Source organism: Sturnus vulgaris, unplaced genomic scaffold (assembly GCF_052056855.1).
Source record: "Sturnus vulgaris isolate bStuVul1 unplaced genomic scaffold, bStuVul1.hap1 Scaffold_153, whole genome shotgun sequence".
Taxonomy (NCBI): domain Eukaryota; kingdom Metazoa; phylum Chordata; class Aves; order Passeriformes; family Sturnidae; genus Sturnus; species Sturnus vulgaris.
Window position 1 is genome coordinate 1,175,247 of NW_028276071.1, and position 13,443 is coordinate 1,188,689.

The 13,443-nt window shown below is 61.7% G+C and overlaps 1 protein-coding gene across 1 annotated transcript; it reads right to left on the minus strand.

Annotated features, from left to right (window-relative positions):
• Nucleotides 1–1,707: 1,707 nt before the first annotated feature.
• Nucleotides 1,708–12,509, minus strand: LOC148219365 (Fc receptor-like protein 3). The gene is made up of 13 exons (XM_088157694.1): nt 12,498–12,509; nt 11,510–11,595; nt 11,333–11,354; nt 11,192–11,252; nt 10,914–10,982; nt 7,525–7,707; nt 6,900–7,154; nt 6,522–6,800; nt 5,167–5,196; nt 4,721–4,837; nt 4,305–4,326; nt 4,135–4,214; nt 1,708–1,715 (listed from the first exon to the last, which is right to left on the minus strand). The coding sequence occupies exons 1-13, from the start codon at nt 12,507–12,509 to the stop codon at nt 1,708–1,710; spliced, it is 1,224 nt and encodes a 407-aa protein (XP_088013820.1).
• Between the last annotated feature and the right edge of the window lie 934 nt (nt 12,510–13,443).

The following is a 13,443-nucleotide window of genomic DNA, read 5'->3' on the forward strand; positions in this document are numbered from 1 at the left end:
GCCTGCAGTGACCTCGGCTGGGATACTGAGAGCTGTGGGGAGAATTTGGAGGGTCTTGGTTGGACTCCAGTGGCATCCATGGATGGGATTTCAGGAATATTGGTGTGGCACTGGGAGCTCCTGGAGGGTTCAGGGAACTCTTGGAGGGTCATGCAAGGATGTTGGGGGATCTTTCTGGGGTCCTGGGGGAGTTTGAGAGGTGCCTCTACCTGCCAGGCTTGGAGTTTTGTTGCTCAGAGGGTCGGGAGCACGGGGGGCAATGGGGGCACTGTGGTGGTGCAGAAGTTCTGAGGGATTCAGGGGTGATTGGAGTGCCCAGGGGCAATCAGGGGTGCAGTGGGAATCGGGGGTGCAGTGGGAATTTTTGTATCCCATGGGTTGTTGGAGCTGCCAAGGTCCCAGGAAGGGTCAGGGGTCCCAGGGTCCCCATGGTCACTCCCTCCCCTTGTCCTTGCAGCTGCCAGGAAGCCCCAGGACAGGTGAGTGGGAGGCTCTGGCCAGGACTCCCCTTTCCCCCCCTGCCCCAGACGCCACCCAGAACCCCAGTTATCCCCATAGGACCCCCTGGAGGAGGGGCGATGATGGACCCCCATGCTGTGGGCACTGAGTGGGTAGGGGGAGAGTATGGGGGGGTACATGGGCACGTCACCCACGGGTGTCACCGCCACCCAGGTCTCCAACCCTGGAGTCTCTCTCAGGTCCCCGCCCAGCACATCCCCCAGGTGACCCACACAGAGCTGCTGGGACCCCAAGGACGACAGCAGGACCCCAGTGACATCTACGAGAACGTGCTGTGACACTGGGGGCACTGGGGGTTCCTTTCCTAGGGCACCCCCCCTTTGGCACCCCCCAGGCTCCCATGGGTGCCCACCCTGACCAGGAGGTGGCCACGAGTGGTGGGTCCCATCTGGGGCTGCACAGAGCTCCACGTTCCAGTGCTCCCAGTGCTCCCAGTATCCCCAGGGGCTTCCCTTTCCCTCCCCCAGTGCCAGGGGGCACAGGACCCTTGTCCCTCTCATTGGACAAAAAAAGCAGCTTTAGGATTAAACTGGGAGAAATGGTTTTTGTTTGTTCAGCTCTGCCTGCTCAGCTCGGGCCAAGGAGGGTCCCGGTCAGGCTGAGCAGATCCTTGTGGGATTTGCAGCAGTTTTGGGGCTCTCTCAGTGCCTTGGGCACAGGGACCAAATGATCAATTGCTGCATTTCCGGACTGGTTCCCTCGCAGCTGCCCCCGCAGGGGGGGTTTCCAGCCAGCCCTGCTCTGAAAACCATCAAAGGCCCTGACAGAGCCACTGCTGGGACTCACACCGGATTTTGTGCTTCTTGCAGGATTGAGCAAACCACAGCCACGCCTTTTTCCCCCACAGAATTCTCACCTTTGCAGCAGCTCGAGAGCTGCGAGAATCAAAGCCAAGGGGGCAGGGGGAGCCTCAGGTCCTGGCTGCCACCTGGGGATGGCCAGAGCAGGGCTGGGACAATGCCCATCCCTGTGCAGTGGAGAAGGTGAGAAGCTCCAGGAAACCTTCCGGGCAGCCACAAAATCTCCTTGTGGGCAGAGCTGGGGGCATCTGACCCCCAAAATATGTCCAATGCCGCCATAGTATCCCAAAATCCCAGGGAGAGGCAGCAGCGCTGTGTGTTTGTGCACAGGGATGGTTTAGCATCACAGCTGAATTTTGGGAACCCTGGTGGTAATTTCAGCATCTCCTTAAGTATCTGCAACACCCAGAGCAGATCAGGGGCATTGGCCCAAGCAGCTCCAGTTTTACCACATTTATCCCTCTGAAGCCACTGCTCCTATCCCTGGCTGTCCCTGGAGCTGCAACTGAAGCTGCAGAGCCCTCGGGTCTGCGGTTCTGCTCTCAGACTCCTCCTCCTTCTCCTCCTCCTCCCCCCCGTGGCTGGAGCCCCCTGAGGAGGCCTGGCACTGTCAGCAAGGAGCACCTGCTTTCCTCAACATCGCAGGGGAATTCAACATTTCCAAAGATGCTGTGCCTGTGCTGCAGGAGGAAAAGGGAGTGAAAGGCCGAGGGTTTTCAGGAAGTGTGGTGTAAAGCCAGGAGAGGTGCTGTTGAGCACCTGAGACCTGCCTGGGGTTGGTGCTGCCTTCTTTCTGTTCGGCATCAGGGAGAGCAATCGCAGGAGTTTAGCAGGGTGTGTGCCTGGCCCCGGGACACTGCTACGCTGCCACTGGGCACTAGGAGCCAAGCTGCTGCCTTCGTCTGTCCTGCCCGGGCACTGCCGGGGATGGTGCCGGGACTGATTGGTGCCCCTGAGTTTGCAAAAGGAGCGATTTCCTCTCGTCCCTCCCGACGAGGCCGCCATGGCCCCTGAGGGGTTCGAGCGGCACCGGGGCGCCCCCTGCTGGCTGTGAGCGCTCCCTGCAACGCCCCCTGCTGGCCGTGAGTGCTCCCTGCAGCGCCCCCTGCTGGCTGTGATCGCTCCCTGCAGTGCCCCCTGCTGGCCGTGAGCGCTCCCTGCAGTGCCCCCTGCTGGCTGTGCGCGCTCCCTGCAGCGCCCCCTGCTGGCTGTGATCGCTCCCTGCAGTGCCCCCTGCTGGCCGTGAGCGCTCCCTGCAGCGCCTCCTGCTGGCTGTGAGTGCTCCCTGCAGCGCCCCCTGCTGGCCGTGGTCATAACTGCACAAAGATGAACAAACTGCCCTGAGCGGGTTGGAAATTTCTTTTCTTGTGTTGCTGTTTGTTCTGTTCTGTTCTAGAACTTTCCTAGCAATGAACTGTTATTCATTTTCCTACATTTTTGCCTGGAAGCCCCATAAACTTCACACTTAAAAAAATTTGGAGGCATAGGTCCTCTTTCCAATCCAGGAGAGTTCCTGCTTTCTATGGCAGGTGTTTCTCTTTTAAATCATGACAGTTTCCAACTCCTGGGTTCCAGCGTGAATGGGGCAGGCACTTCAAGAGCAGACAAAGTCAGACTCTTGGCCACCTCTTGCTCTGCTTTTTAAGCCCTTGGGCCACCAAGGGCCCTCTGCCAAGGTGGGACTCCTGGTCCCTCAGGTAATCAGGAGCTGGGTTTGGCAGAGCGTCACACTGTCCCCAGTGTGCTATGGCTGACAGACTGAATGACACACGGGGCCCTGTGCCACCAAAAGCAAGGCCTGACCCAGCCCTGCCACACACAGGTGTTCCAAAATATTTTGAGACATCAAACTTTTCCTATCCCTGACACCCCACCCTGTGCCATGGCCTGATCCTGACTGCTCTGGAAAAGGGGGAGGGTCCAGAATCCCCCCAGGCCCTTTGGGACATCATCATGTGGGGAACACAGCACAGGAGGGGTTTGAGACAGGGCAGAAGGGAATCCATAGCACTGGTTTTGAGTGGCAGCCCAAAATGGGAGAATCCCATTCCTAAAGCCCAACAGAGCTGAACAAAGAAACACCATCTCTGGCAGTTGAACCAAAAAGCTGCATTTTGGTGCCAGTAAGAGGGAAACGAGTCCTGTGTTTGCGTGGCACTGGGAGGAGAGATGAGGAGCCGTGGGTGTCCTGGGAGTGCTGAGAGGGGCATTGCAGAGGCACTGGGAGTACAGGGGTACTGGGAGAGAGAATGGGAACCACCTGGATCCACTGGGAGCAATGGAGAGGCACTGGGAGGGGAAAGAGGGAGCCCTTGGGGGTACTGGCAGCACTGTTTGGAGGGAATGGAGAAGTCTCTGAGGGTACTGGGGGCACTTGGATGTGGAATGGGGAGCCACTGGTGATAGTGGGAGGGGGGGTGGGGAAATCCTTGTGGGTTCTGGAGTCATGTGGAGCTCTGGATGCCCTGTGCTGCCTCACACTTGTGCCCACCTACCCGTGAATGTTGGGCACCCACGGGAACAGTGCAGGGGACACACATGTGTGGCTGCCCATGGGTGAGGTCCCCCAGTGCCCCCAGTGCCCCCAGAGCCCCCCAGTGCCCAGCCATGCCCCGAGTGTCACAGCGCACTCCTGTAGATGTCCCCTCATTCCCGCAGTCGCCCATGGGTTGCTGGCAGCTCCACATAGGTCACCTGGGGATCCTGGAGTGTGGTGGGACGGGGGGACGCTGCAAGAGACACGGGCTGTGGCATCTGGGCGGGGGGACACTCATGGGTGACGTGTCCCTCTGCATGTGCCCCAGCCCGGACTCACCCCCCGTCTGCTTGGTGATCATGACGTGGGTGTACAGCACCTTCCCCTCCTCTGGGAGGGCCGGGGGCTCCGGGGGCGCCCTGAGGGAATCAAGGGGATGTGTGGGAGGGAATGGGAAGTCTTGGGGGTTGGGGTCAAAGACGAGAGTGTGGTTTGAGCCCCCTACTCACCTTTCCTGCTGCTTCCTGGCAGCTGCAAAGGAAAGAGGGGAGGGATAACTGTGGGGTCCCCAGGGTCCTGACCCTTCTCAGCAATCCTGAAATCCGACTACACCTTCAATATCGTCCAGGACCCCTGAGCATCCCTGATGCCCTCCAGAACCCCTGCTCTGTTCTCTGGACCCCCAGAGCCCCCTGAAGCTCAAGCCTGCCAGGTATGGGGTAGCCTCCACATTTCCCCAGGATCAGTGAAAGAACCCCCAAAATCCCTGCAAGTCCCTCCAACACCACCCCAAATCCTTCAGGACCCTGACCAAAGGTCCTGAGCCATCATTGCCAAGTCAGAGGCTCTGGGTGCCACCCCATCACCCCAACATGCAGGTGGCCCCCAGCTCCCCAGGGTCCCCATGGTCCCCATTGTCACCCACCCATGTTGTTCCACCGATGCCAGCGCACAGCTACACCCAGGAGCAGGACCAGGAAGAGGAGGGACCCACCAATGCCTGCGGCCACTGCTGGGGACAGAAGGGACAAATCAGGGTCACCTGTCACTCCAGGGGTCCTGCAATCCCAATGACCCCGTGTGATCCCACCTCTGTTCCAGTGTCCAGTGGTTCCCTGTGGTGTCACCTCCAGGGCCAGCTCTGGGCTGAGTGCCCGGAACACGCGGTGCCCGTCCTGTCCCAGCTGGTTGGTGGCCACGCACTGGTAGGTGCCCGAATGTCCCACATCGATGTCCCCAAGATCCAGGAGGGGACCCCGGGCCACGTCCTGCCCATCGTGCAGCCAGGTGAAGGTGACAGGGGCTGAGCCCACCTGCACCGAGCAGTTCAGGGTCACAGAGTCACCTGCATGCACCTGGAGTGCGGGAGACCAGGGGCGATGGTGGCATTGGCCACGGGCACTGCGGGGACACAGACAGGGCTGAGGCCGGGGACAGGTTCTGGCACCTGGTGAGGGGGGATGAGGGAGTCTGCATGGTGACTCCTGGATACAGAGGGTCTCCTTCACCCAGGACGGTGACCCCATGGTGCTGGGGGTCATCATGAGGTGTGGGAGGAGAGCATGTGATGGATGAGGAGTGGGGGATGAAGATGAGATGAGGGTGAGGGGAAGGTGGGATGAGGGATGCCGTGTCCAAGGGTGGGGATGGCTGTCACCTGGTGGGGGGCACAGAATGGCGTGGGTGGGATGTGATGGGTGCCATGAGGAACATCAACGGGGGCATCACCCCAATGCCAAGGGTCTCAGTGCCCTGGGAGGGTCACGCTCAGTAGGGTGAATGTGACATGATGTGCAGTGGGGAATGTGACAGCTGGGCTTAGGGATGCATGGCTTGGATGTCCTGGGTGGGGATCCCTGGAGCCAGAGGGTCCCTGTTCGCTGGTCTGTGACACCCAGGGCTGGCACTGTGAGCTGGGCTGGGGCTGGTGTGGGGGGGATGAGGTGGAATTTGGGATGTGTGGAATTGGGGATGCTGTGGGTGGGGTCACCCCCAGCCCAAGGGTTCCACTCACCCACGACAGTGACGTTCAGAGTGGGGCTCTCAGCCACGCTGTCCCTGTTGCTGGCCCGGCACTTGTAGTGGCCGCTGTCATTGTCCCCAACGTGCCGCAGCTCCAGGCGGGGACCGGTGCCCAGTGGTGTCTGCGAACGCTCCCGGAACCAGGAGAAGGACAGGGGACCTGTCCCCATGGCCACTGCGCAGCTCAGCACCAGGTGGTCCCCCAGTGCCACCTGTCCCCCGGGGGGCTGCACCGACAGGGACACACCAGAGAGCGGGACCCCTGTGGGGAGGACACAGGAGGGACTGGGGACATGGGACGAGTGGGGGACAGCAGGGAGCAGTGAGGGACTCATGGAGAGGGAGGATCAGAGAGGGCTGGGGGGATCCCAGTGAGGAAGAAGGGGGCACAGAGACGGAGTGAGGCTTGGAAAGGGGTGGAAGGATGGGAGATTCAGCGAGGGGACACATGGAGAGGGTTGAAGGGAACCACAGGGAACGGTTTAGGGACCCAGACAGGGATGGAGGGACCTGTGGACAATTGAAGGGCCTCAGAGAGGGAGAGAGGAACCCAGGGATGGGTAAGGGGATCTGGGAGGGATGCAATGGGCAATGGGGGGACCCAGGGAGAGAGCTGGGAAGGAGGGGGGGCTCGCAGAGGATTGAGCAGGGATGGGAGATCTGGGAGGGCGGTGGGGGCTCCCCGTGCCCATCCCCGCACTCACTGCGCACCGTGACGCCGAGCCGGGCGCTGCTCTTCCGCACGGCCCCCCCCTCGGAGAGCACCTCGCACCTGTAATTCCCCGAGTGGGAGACCCCCACGGCGGGCACCAGGAGCTGCGGGGAGCCCTGCGGGCCCTGCAGCATCTGCCAGTCCCGGTAAAAGCTGTACAGGAGGGGGGCTCGGGGCCGCAGGGGGCTGGGGGTGCTGAGACAGCTGAGATTGAGGGGGGACCCCTCGGTGAGCTCGGGGGGACCCTCCAGCACCGGCACCGGCACGAGCTCTGGGAAGGAGATGGGGGTGGCGACTGTGACTCTGATTGCACTGAGAAGTGGCTTTGGGGGTGTCAGGATATTGGAGTTCCAGCCGTGGGAGTGCTCACCGTGCACTGTCACTGTCACCGGTGCTGATAGTGACATTCTTGAGGCCACCAAGCCCTCGCAGCCGTAGCGGCCGCTGTTGTGCAGCTTCAGGGGGGGCAGGGACAGCTTGGCGCCCCTGAGGGACCCCCCTAGATCCTTGCTGTCCTTGTAAAATCGCACCCTGGTGACAGGGTTGTCCTGCCAGCCCCGGCAGCGCAGTGTCACCGTGTCCCCCTCCAGCAGCGCCCGTGCTGGCACCTGCAGCACCAGCGGGTCTGTGGGACAGGAGGGTCCCGTGTCACTGAGGAGCCCGAGACAGGTCCAAAGTGGGTGCCCACGGCACCGGGGACATCTGGCTGGAGTGTCCACTGCGCAGGAGGGTCCCAGGGACACCAGGAGCAGCCCCGTGGCACAGCTGTCACCACGGGAGTCCCACCACACTGGGGTGCACTGGGATGCACTGGGATGCACTGGGATGTCCCTGTGTGCAGGGGACAGGCTCTCGCCTGTCACACGAGGGTTGTGAGGCCACCCACGGAGTGGAGCCCACCCAGAGTTATCAGGGAGCCACCCTGAGCATTTCAGATCCCCCCTCACCATTTGACACCATGACGGGGGGGCTGAGCCCACTGCCGGGTCTCTGACACTGGTAGGTTCCACTCTCGGTGACAGGGAAGCGGTCACGTCCCTCCTGCCCCCAGCGCCGCCCGTCCTTGTACCAGGTGGTGGCACGGGCGGTCCCCGAGCCCTGGCAGGTCAGTGTCACCCGGTCCCTCAGCACCGCCGGCGACCAGGGGGGCTCCACCAGGAGCTGGGGGGTCTGGGCACCTGCGGGGGACAGGGGACACCAGCCTGCCAGGGCCACCAAGGGGCTGGGGACAGCGGGGTGGGGGCATGGCATCCCCCGAGGACTCACCAGCGAGGCTGAGGGTCTGGGCTGGAAGGGAGAAGGGACAGGGCAAGGTGGAATTGGCTCCGTGGGGACAGGGTGTGAGGCTGTCCCCGAGCTGTCCCCGTGGGGACACGGCTTCTTGTGGGAAAATGCCCGGGCACGGTCCCCAACAGGTCTGGAGAGGCTCCCAGGGGACAGCTCTGTGTCACACGTCCGGGTGGCACGGACGCCTCGGGGACAGGGACACCACGGCCAGCCCGTGCTGGCACAGCTCACCCCCGCCAGCCCCACGGCCACATCCCCGTGGTGCTTCTCCCCTTGTCCCTGTCCCCACAGCTGCCCCAGCCCCGTGGAGCCAAACCTGACATCCCTGTCCCCTGAAACTCTGTCCCCCATCCCTGTCTCAACATCCCTCTCCCACATCCCAGTTCCCCTTTTCCTGTTCCCAGGGCCGCCCCAAAACCCCGGTCACACTGAGGAGCCACTGGCTCTGTCCCCCACTGGCTGTGCTGGCCTTGGGGACCTCAGGGGACCCCGCAGCCCCCCTGTGCCCCCTCCCCACCCCTCTCTGCCTCACCAGGGCCCGTCCCCAGGGTCATCAGGCCCGTGCCCGGGACACTCACCCCACAGGAGCAGAGCCACCTTCCCGGCCATCCCGCTGTCCCCGGCCATGGGCACTGGCTGTCACTCACTGCTGTGGCTGTCCCCTGTCCCCTGGCTGGCGGCTCTTCGGATGAAGGGACAGGAAGCGAGGTCAGCTCTCGTCCCCACGTGTAGGTGGCCCTCGGTGGGGGCAGGGTGGGACAGGATGGGGGCAGGGTGGGGACCTTGTAGGACATGGGGGTGATGGTGGGACATGGTGGGACATGGTGGGGACAGGATGTTGCCGGAATTTGGAGGCTGAGGCGGTGCAGGGAGCCAAGGATGGGTGTCCAGGGGACTGGAGTTCCAGGGATGGGAATGGGGGTCCCAAGGGTTGGGTGGATTCAAACTCAGGGATGAGAATCCCAGAACAATGTGGCCTTCAGGGATTTGTGATCATGGGACGGACCCCAGGGATTGGGGTGTCAGGGAAAATGGGAGTCCTGGGGGAATCTTGGTCCCCAAGGGAAGGGAGGGGTCCCAGGGGCTGAAACTACCAGGATGAGGGTCCTTGGGAATGGAGATCCTGGGGAGTGGAGGTCATGGCATGGGGGTCCCAGGGAAGAGGGGACAGAAGGAATGGTTGTCCCATGGTTGGGTTCCCAGGGGAATGGGGGTGCCAGGGATGGGCAGTGCCTGGGTAGGCCCCATGGGTCACCACTCCTACCCTGGGTGCCTCAGATTTTGGGGTGACCCAGGGCCCAACGTTGCCCCCCTGGAGTGTTTCCTGGGCAGGCATCACATGGGGGTCCTGAGCAGCTCTGCTTCTGTGCCCTCCCCACCCTTGACTTTTTCCTCTCTTTATTTCTCTGGTTTCCTTATTTTCTTCACTTTTGTGCCATTCCCCACCACTCCCAGTTCTTGGCTCAGAAATCCTGGGGAGCAGCTGGGCAGAGAATGGGTTGGGGGGGAATCCAGGCAGGGAGAAAAGGGGGTGAGGGGTCTCCAGGGAGGGGTGGGGAGGCTGTGGGGGATGGGGGTGTCCAGCTGTGCTCCCCAACACTTTCTCTCTCCTGCAGCAGAAGGAAGAGGCTGTTTGTGCTGAGAGTCACACAGCGGGGAGTTCTGTCCTGGGGGGGCACATCCAGGGCTTCCTGTCCTGAGGGGATCCTGTTCTGGGGGTGACACGTTCTGGGCAGATTTTGTTCCAGTGGTGACACATCCCAGCAGGGGAGATCCTGTCCTGGGGGATGGCAGTTCTGGGCAGGGTTCCTGGACACATTCCCTGAGGAAGTCCCTGTCCAGGGTAGGGCACGGGGGGCCCTGCCAGCCCCCTCTGTCCTCAGTGGGGCACTGTGACCTCTGTGACATCTGGGGTGCCCCAATTTGGGGTGTGACCCGGCCACTCTACACCCCCTCATTGGCTGCCCCGCACCCATCTGGGAGCCCTCAATCCCCATTTGGGAACCCTCACAGGTGCAGCACCTCGGCCCCATCCCACAGCCCACCAAGATCATTCTGTGGGGGAAAAACCCCAGCAGGGATGAGTGGGGAGGGAAGGACATGGGCTGGTGCCAGTCAGGAAGGGCACAGACACCCCAAAAACACCCAAAGCCCACCCTCATACCCAAAACCCCTGCAGGGTCTCAGTGCTGGCAACCAGGAGATGGATGAGACCCTGCACATGGAACACTTGTGATGCTCTTGGGGGGCTTCCCCCTCCCTCTCCTGCTCCCCAAAATCCCCTACATGACATTTCTGTCCTGAGGGCTTAGCAACACTGGGTTTATTGGGTTTTGGGAGAAATTCTGTTCCAGACATCTCCATTTTCACTTGACCCCCGCAGGATCTGAGCCAGCAAGAGCAGCTTGGGAATGGAGCTCCAGGCAGGAAGGAGCTCCCAAACTGCTCCTCCTTGAAGCCAGTGGCCATCCAAGTGTGGGGCCCAGCCATGGCCCAGCCCAGGGCACAGGGATGGGCACTGGCCAGCCCTGCTCTGGCCAGCCCCAGGTGGCAGCCAGGACCTGAGGCTCCCCCTGCCCCCTTGGCTTTGATTCTCGCAGCTCTCGAGCTGCTGCAAAGGTGAGAATTCTGTGGGGGAAAAAGGCGTGGCTGTGGTTTGCTCAGCCCTGCAAGAAGCACAAAACCCGGGGTGAGACCCAGCAGTGGCTCTGCCAGGGCCTTTGATGGTTTTCAGAGCAGGGCTGACTGGAAACCCCCCCTGCGGGGGCAGCTGCGAGGGAACCAGTCCGGAAATGCAGCAATTGATCATTTGGTCCCTGTGCACAAGGGACTGAGAGAGCCCCAAAACTGCTGCAAATCCCACAAGGATCTGCTCAACCTGACCGGGACCCTCCTCGGCCCGAGCTGAGCAGGCAGAGCTGAACAAACCAAAACCATTTCTCCCAGTTTAATCCTAAAGCTGCATTTTGTGTCCAATGAGAGGGACAAGGGTCCTGTGCCCCCTGGCACTGGGGGAGGGAATGGGGAGCCCCTGGGCATACTGGGAGCACTGGGAGCACTGGAACGTGGAGCTCTGGCAGCCCCAGATGGGACCCACCACTTGTGGCCACCTCCTGGTCAGGGTGGACACCCATAGGAGCCTGGGGGGTGCCAAAGGGGGGGTGCCCTAGGAAAGGAACCCCCAGTGCCCCCAGTGTCACAGCACGTTCTCGTAGATGTCACCGGGGTCCTGCTGTCGTCCTTGGGGTCCCAGCAGCTCTGTGTGGGTCACCTGGGGGATGTGCTGGGCGGGGACCTGAGAGAGACTCCAGGGTTGGAGACCTGGGTGGGGGTGACACCCGTGGGTGACGTGTCCATGTACCCCCCCATACTCACCCCCTACCCACTCAGTGCCCACAGCATTGGGGTCCATCACTGCCCCCTCCTCCAGGGGGTCCTATGGGGATAACTGGGGTTCTGGGTGGAGTCTGGGACGGGGGGGGAAAAGGGCAGTCCTGGCCAGACCCTCCCACTCACCTGTCCTGGGGCTTCCTGGCAGCTGCAAGGACAAGGGGAGGGAGTGACCATGGGGACCCCGGGACCCCTGACCCTTCCTGGGACCTTGACAGCTCCAACAACCCATGGAATACAAAAATTCCCACTGCACCCCCGATTCCCACTGCACCCCTGATTGCCCCCAGACATTTCAATCACCCCTGAATCCCCCAGAACTTCTGCAGCACCACAGTGCCCCCATTGTCCCCCGTGCTCCCGACCCTCTGAGCAACAAAACTCGAAGCCTGGCAGGTAGGGGCACCTCTCAAAGTCCCCCAGGACCCCAGAAAGATCCCCCAACATCCTTGCATGACCCTCCAAGAGTTCCCAAAACCCTCCAGGAGCTCCCAGTGCCACATCAATATTCCTGAAATCCCATCCATGGATGCCACTGGAGTCCAACCAAGACCCTCCAAATTCTCCCCACAGCTCTCAGTACCCCCAGCCGAGGTCACTGCGGGCTCAGTTTCCCCCAGCCCAGGGGCCCTGGGTGCTGCCCAATCTCTGCCCCCACTATGGGGCCTTCCCATCACTCCAGTGCCTCCCACTTCCCCGAGGGTCACAACTTTTGTTGTAGAATGTCACAGATGTCACTGGGTTCCCATGGTTGCCCATGTGGCCCCTGCAGCTCCACATTGGTCACCTGAGGATCCTCCACCATGGGGGCTCCGTGGGAATAAGGGGATGTGTGGAAGAGGATGGGAGGTCCTGGAGGTTTGGGGAAAACACAAATCATGGTCAAAGCCTGCACTCACCTTTCCTGGTGTTTCCTGGCATCTGCAAAGGAAAAATGGAGGGGTGACTTTGATTCCCCATCCACCTCCGGGAATCCTGAACCTCCACCAGACCCTCAATTCCCTCCATTCCACCCATGTGGATCCACCAGTGAAAGGCCACAATGATACCCATGAGCAGCACCAGGAACAAGAGGGACCCAACCACCCATGCAGCCTCTGCAGGAAATAGAGAGGGACACACTGGGGTCCCTGGGGTCACCCCAGAGGTTCTGCAATCCCAGTGACCTCATGAGCTCCCCTCCTGTGCCCTGTTCCATTTGTGTCACTGCCAAGGACGGAGCAAGGGGTGAACCTGGGTCATCTGTGATCAAGGGATTGCAGACCCACATAGGAACCCCGAGTGACCCCACCTGTGCCTCCATGTCCCCAGGGTGTCACCTCCAGGGCCAGCTCTGGGCTGAGTGCCCGGAACACGCCGTGCCCGTCCTGTCCCAGCTGGTTGGTGGCCACGCACTGGTAGGTGCCTGAATGTCCCACATCGACGTCCCCAAGATCCAGGAGGGGACCCCGGGCCACTTCCTGCCCATCGTGCAGCCAGGTGAAGGTGACAGGGGCTGAGCCCACCTGCACTGAGCAGCGCAGGGTGACGGGGTCACCTGCATGCACCTGGAGTGCCGGGGGACCAGGGGTGATGGTGGCATTGGCCACGGGCACTGCGGGGACACAGACAGGGCTGGCACCTGGCGTGGGGGAACGGGGGGACGGGAGGTATGGGTTTGATGGGGAAATGTCGTGGATGGGGTGACCTCATGGGGAGTCTACAGAGAGCGATGAGGAGACACAGGCCAGAGGCTGGGGAACTCAAGAAAGATGTCTGGGGGTGTTTGTGGTTGAATTGTTCCCTTTTCTTTCTGTGGAATTTTTCCTATTGTTATGCTAAGTATTTGTGGCTACACCTTAGTAGCAATAGTTTTCTCTCGCAGGGGGTGGGGGATAGGGGGACACCGGAAAAGGAAAGGTGGGACAGGGGTCTGGGGGGGCTCTCGCTCTCTCGCTTGGCTCGTGGAGTGGGAGGACGGCCCGGGCTCTGATCTGGCATCTCCCCTGCCATCCCAGCGCTGAGATCCACGCTCCCTGCTATCAAACACCGCTCTGCTCCTCTCCCACCTCATCCTCCTACCTCCGGACACTCTGCTGAGCACCACGACCGACACCGTGAGGGGGAGTCGCCTCCCCATCCCTCTCACCCCTGGGCCCCCGCCATCACCCAGCCCTCTTCAACTGTGCGGGACCTGCCCTGCCCCCAGCACCGGGAACTGAGCGCAGGGAGACGGCCTGGCCTTAAGGCGGGGCCCG

What these genes read in the sequence shown, in the direction of transcription:
- LOC148219365 (XM_088157694.1), bottom strand. An exon ending in CCAGGAGGTGGCCACAAGTG is followed by an intron (nt 7,708 to 10,913) that starts GTGGGTCCCATC and finishes TGTCCCCCGCAG; the next exon opens with GTGCCCAGACCCCCCAGCTC. An exon ending in CAATGCCACCATCGCCCCTG is followed by an intron (nt 4,838 to 5,166) that starts GTCTCCCGCACT and finishes CTGGAGTGACAG; the next exon opens with GTGACCCTGATTTGTCCCTT.